Consider the following 5,268-nt stretch of genomic DNA (forward strand, 5'->3'; position numbering starts at 1 on the left):
TCAATGCAGCTCGTGGGTCAAAGGGTCAATGAGTAATTAAGACATGGTTGCCTGAGCATTCCCCATGCACACTTTCAGTCCTGATGAAAGGTTGGCAATGAAAGGAGGGGGATTTAAGTGCAGCCTGATACGAAGGATCAGATTTCCATAAGTGTGTCTAAATGTTCCTTGTTCAAGGCAATTAGTATGATTAAAGAGATAGCGAGGGGTCATCACGCTGTTTAAGAGGATTTTGCACATGAATTCTGCATGAGGTTTTCAACAAAGCAAATGCTGCATTGCTTACAATAAAAACCTTTAAGCTAGTCGTATTTTTAAAGTGTTGCCGAGGCACCGTCTAAATTACTGTACATTTCAAGACAGATTCAGCAACAGAAATGATTATTTGATTTATTACTTTTTTTTGTGACGTGGGTGTTAAAGTAAAAATGTGGTCAGGCGGCATGTAAATGTCTAGTTAAATCTTCTCGCATAAGATGATCATGAGGATGCAGAACATTTGTAACAACACGCAGGCAAGTAATCGTAGCCTTCAACTCCAGCGAAGGTCACAAGGTGCATTGATTCCCGTGTACGACAAGAAATTATTCCTAGAGTTTCATTGTTGCTAAAAATTGAAGAGGCCAAGGCCTGAAAATTGAGGTCGCTGATAAACGCTATTAGTAGGAGATGCTGAGAGGAGAAATCAATATGGCAGTTTGTCAACCTGCCTCTCAGAGGGAGGGGAACTCTGCAGCTGGGGTAAGTGTGCCCTGTCAGCAAAGCACATTACCAGAAATCAAAGGCCAGAGAAGGCCCGAAGGAAGGGATGTAGATGTCTCTCTACAAAGGCCACACTTTGGTAATTAAAACCTATTTTCTCAGACCTGTTGTATCACTGGTTTTTCTCTAACACTATTGACTATCTGTTGAGTGGAGGGTGATCACTAATTTAACTTTAAATAAATGAGCTGTGGCCATTTAGATTCTTGTACCTGTCACACAAAATTAAGCAAAAGACATCAAATAAATTATGTCACTTCATATCACTTACATCAAGTCTTGAAGGAAACATCTGACAAACTTAAGCTATGTTTTTTCAACAGGCGACATTGAGAAGCTTCTCGTTTCCAACGCGTGTAAGTACAAGTGCCATAAAAACCAAACATTATATCATCTCCTTTCTGCCATTCTCAATAATTTGATTTCATAATGTCTCCTCTCCTTTTGCAATAAAACCAAGATGAAAAATCTCCATCGCTCCATACTTCAGTCTATTCTTGAGGTATTCTTAAGCTTTCTGCTAAAGAATAATATAGTACAAGAACTGAACTTCAACTTTAAATATTTAATAGTACTTAAACACAACTGAATCTATGCAGTCCAAGAAGCGCATCTCAGGGGTCCAGGCCTACCCTGGAAACTCAGTGTCCCTTAAGTTGAATTCTAGCGATACACTTACTCTAAGTGAACTAGGTCATACAATTTGGTAAACACCTGTCTCTCACTGATAAGTTATAGCAGTGCAAACTCAGTATAATCATTCGTTCATGGTAGTTTAGTCTTTCTGCAGCATTTGTGGTACCCAGCATGACTGAGGACGACACCAAACAGGTGAGGCTATGCAGGTCAGACTTTGGGAAGTACCCAAACCAGATAGTTTTAAAGCACGAGTCTACTTGGAAATGACAAAACAAATGGGAAAATGTTAAAGATCTTGTGTGCCCACAGTCAACTGTTCTAGACCGTGGTGAGATTGCTGATCCACTTCTGTAACTGATTGTCTCCTGTTTTGCTTCTGCAATCTTTGACAGATATTTTTGCACATTTATAAGTGCAGCTACATTTCTCTGTTAGTGTACAATGTTTGTCTGGTTATAATTGTGCATAGCTTTTTTTCCTTGGAAAAAAAAGCAAACTTGAGCAGAATGACCCCATGTGAAAGTTGGTTGCTCGTCCAGTCAATATGATGTGCCACTCAGCTAGAGCACTACTGACATGACGGTAAAGGGGACCTGTTATGTTCACTTCCAGCTCCATGTTTTTATTCTTGCTTGACTCATGCTTAAAAATAATCCATATCACAATCTGATTGCAAAGCTCCCTGACAGGACAGGATTTTGAAAAATTGATTTTAAAAAATCCATATTTTTCTTATGCTCTGCCTTGGGACACTTTTTTTACTATCTGAAATAAGCAGTTTTCTCTCTGGTTCCCCTTCTGATTGGCTGCTCAGATCTGATCAGTGGGTAGGGCTTCTTTGCTCACACTCACATGTATGTGCCTGAGATCAAACTAAGCCAACAGTAGCAAAAATGCAACTTAGTGTTCAGAGCAGTCTGACTTCAAAGCATTCATTCACAGGGATTGCTTGAATGTAAGATGACCTCACTATTAAACTCTGTATAACAGGAGCGTCGATAATTAAAATAGCATATAGGACCAAAAGCAAAGAAAAAAAACACAAAGGCTCCTCTTTAATGGTTTCAAAAATACAGCAGCTTGGTAGATAATATCCTCCTGAAAACACATTCAAGTTACTTTGTTTCCTCTTCACTTCAGTACTGTGCACCTTCCTCCTCTTTGTAGGCAAAATAGACTGTAACAGGTCCGACACTCGTCTGTACTGTTTCTGATGCTCCCACCACCATCCAGCAGCCAATGCCATAGGCCAAACAAGGGATACCTGCAGTTTAAAGGGACACTGAATATATGGACTCTGTTGTATTGGAAATAAAATACAAGTATGTAACAATGACAGCAACGTGGAAGAAATACTGACCCAGATTAATAACTTTTAACATGGTGAAAAATTTGTCTTCAAAATCCAGCTTCTGAGGAGGCGCTTTAGTGCAGTGATATTTAATAAAGGGGAAACATCCCGTTCTCAGAATGTGGTAGTTGGATCCCTGAACTCTCCAATTAAAGTTTGACATTCCAAACTGGTCATTGTGGACGGAGCTGTAGCGGACACAGTATGAAGTCCACGGAGGAAGTCTGCGCTGCTGCAGGTGACAGGTTAACACCTCCGAAGCAGCTGGCCGCGGACCTGTCCTGCCTAACGTGCTAGGAAACAGAGCGATCTTCAGAAAGAGGCTGTGGGTCTTCTTCAAAAACTCCTTCATGGTTTTAAAGATTCGTATTTTAGCATTCGGACTGCAGAAGGACACACCTATAACTAGCCACACTTGGAATATACCAACGTTTTAAGAGTGAAAATACCAAGTTGTAACACATCAAAGCAGCAGCTGACATGAGATATGCTAAAGCTAGCAAGAAAACTCCCGCACGATTTGCGAGCTTAAATCCTCAGACCATGTCTGAGATGTTCCAACACTGACCTATACACCTGACGTGTCTCTGTAGAAATGCTGAATTCGCACACATGTATCTAAACCACCTGTGAGAAGAAGAGCAGCTTTCATCTGGTTGGTTTTCTGTTTCTGTTGTGCTTCTTGCGTCTGACCTCGTACCGCGGCTTAACTCATCCGGCTGGAAACGCGTCTCTCCGAACCCGTTCCTCTTTAACATAATTAACTTCAGTCTGGTATTTATTTATATCAAGTACTCGCCGGTTCATTCAATATAGGACTTATATCCTTTATAAGAATTTATAGACTGCCACGTGTTCAACAACCCTGTAAAACGACTAAACGTAAAGTTTATTTACCACAAAAAAATAAGCATGAAAACGACAAATGTATGTTCCAGCTACCAAAAGACCTCTTCAAAATTAACCACCACTGACCCGAGTGCCAATAGGCTAATAAGTGTTTTTGTTGGTTCCATGACCACACCACCTACTCCTTTAAAATCCACTTAAAACCACCACAGCAACTGCTGAAGCATTTCCACGGTTCAGTGAACTGCTGTAGATCAGGACCATGGACAGCAGTCTATAAACTACGTGGTAATTAAACACCGCAAATAAGCCATAATATATACATATACACATATGCTATATTTAATACATGCGCTCATCATTTTTGTTTCTTTTATTATTTACTCGTATTTTGAAAATGTTTTTAAGAACCTCTTTAAGAACAGACATTTTAATTTATCTTTGGCTATAAATTTTGTGGTATGTGATGTGATTTTTGTTACATGTAATAAAATACCCCCCCCCCCCCCAAAAAAAAAAAAAATAAATAAATAAAAAATAAATAAATAAACATGTTTGTTTTTTTAAAATTTGCGTTTTCGTTCATGTTATTTGAATATATCTTTGCCTGTCTTCCTTTTAGCATTTCAGTCGTTTGTGCAGCACTTACCTGCAGGAAGGGGGCCATATAATAAAGCTTGATTGATTCATTGATTGACCGTAATTTGTCAGGGTGATTGGTAATGCCTTAACAACTTCACAAACCAACCGAAATCCCATCTGCATGCTTTATAAATGATTTGCTAAATAATTTAGGTCCAATTCTGTGTGAAATGCAAATAGATAATAATTAAGTGATGTGAAAATAAATTACAGATGTATTTGTCCCAGATGTTTTCAGTGTCTTAAAATATTATTTCTGAAGTCAAATATGTGAAAATAATGCACACATTCAAATGTAATTCTAGTCTCTGGATTTAAAGGTGTAACAGAGCCACTGGGGTGCTCAATCCTCCATAAGAATTAGTCCTGTGAAGTTTTTCCATTATCACATGTTGTCTTTTTTGCAATACAACTGTCTATTTGAACAGAGGGGGGTAAAGCATGACTATGAGTGCTTTTTCCTGGAAATCTAAAATTTTATGTGCTTTAAAAAATGTACATCAAGTAAGGCTCTTGGATAAAATTAACATATATAAATCCTTGATACAAATTACAAAATAAAAATTAAGTACGATTTAAATGTTTTTTTGCAATCTCAAATCCACAAATACACGCATCGTCTCTACTTAGAAAGCTTAGAAAGTCAACGTTCACAGTCCAGTGAGGACCAGACTGAAACACTGTCATGTCACCATATGAGGCGAGTTGTTTGAAATTGTCAGCTTCCAGATGAGGACTTTGACAATCAAACTAGTTGACTCTAATCTAATTTAATAAAAATCAACCACAGTAGTGCATGGCCCAATTTGTACAGAAGAAAGGTATTCTGGGAGATCCTAGTGTGTATTGTGACACCAAACGCAAATATATATATATATATATATATATATATATATATATATATATATATATATATACATATATATATATATATATATATATATACATATATATATATATATATATATGTGTGTGTGTACCAGAAGCATTTGACTTGGCAGAAGAAGCATACATTGCTATATACA

General features: G+C 37.9%; 1 protein-coding gene across 1 annotated transcript; it reads right to left on the bottom strand.

The window, feature by feature from the left end:
• Positions 1 to 2,428: 2,428 nt before the first annotated feature.
• On the bottom strand, positions 2,429 to 3,525 carry c7h15orf61 (chromosome 7 C15orf61 homolog). The gene is made up of 3 exons (XM_080304686.1): positions 3,380 to 3,525; positions 2,762 to 3,045; positions 2,429 to 2,665 (listed from the first exon to the last, which is right to left on the bottom strand). Exons 1-3 carry the CDS (start codon positions 3,508 to 3,510, stop codon positions 2,538 to 2,540), a joined length of 543 nt encoding a protein of 180 aa, XP_080160812.1. The 5' UTR covers positions 3,511 to 3,525; the 3' UTR covers positions 2,429 to 2,537.
• Between the last annotated feature and the right edge of the window lie 1,743 nt (positions 3,526 to 5,268).

This window comes from Astatotilapia calliptera, chromosome 7, assembly GCF_964374335.1.
Source record: "Astatotilapia calliptera chromosome 7, fAstCal68.1, whole genome shotgun sequence".
In the NCBI taxonomy this organism is placed as follows: Eukaryota; Metazoa; Chordata; class Actinopteri; order Cichliformes; family Cichlidae; genus Astatotilapia; species Astatotilapia calliptera.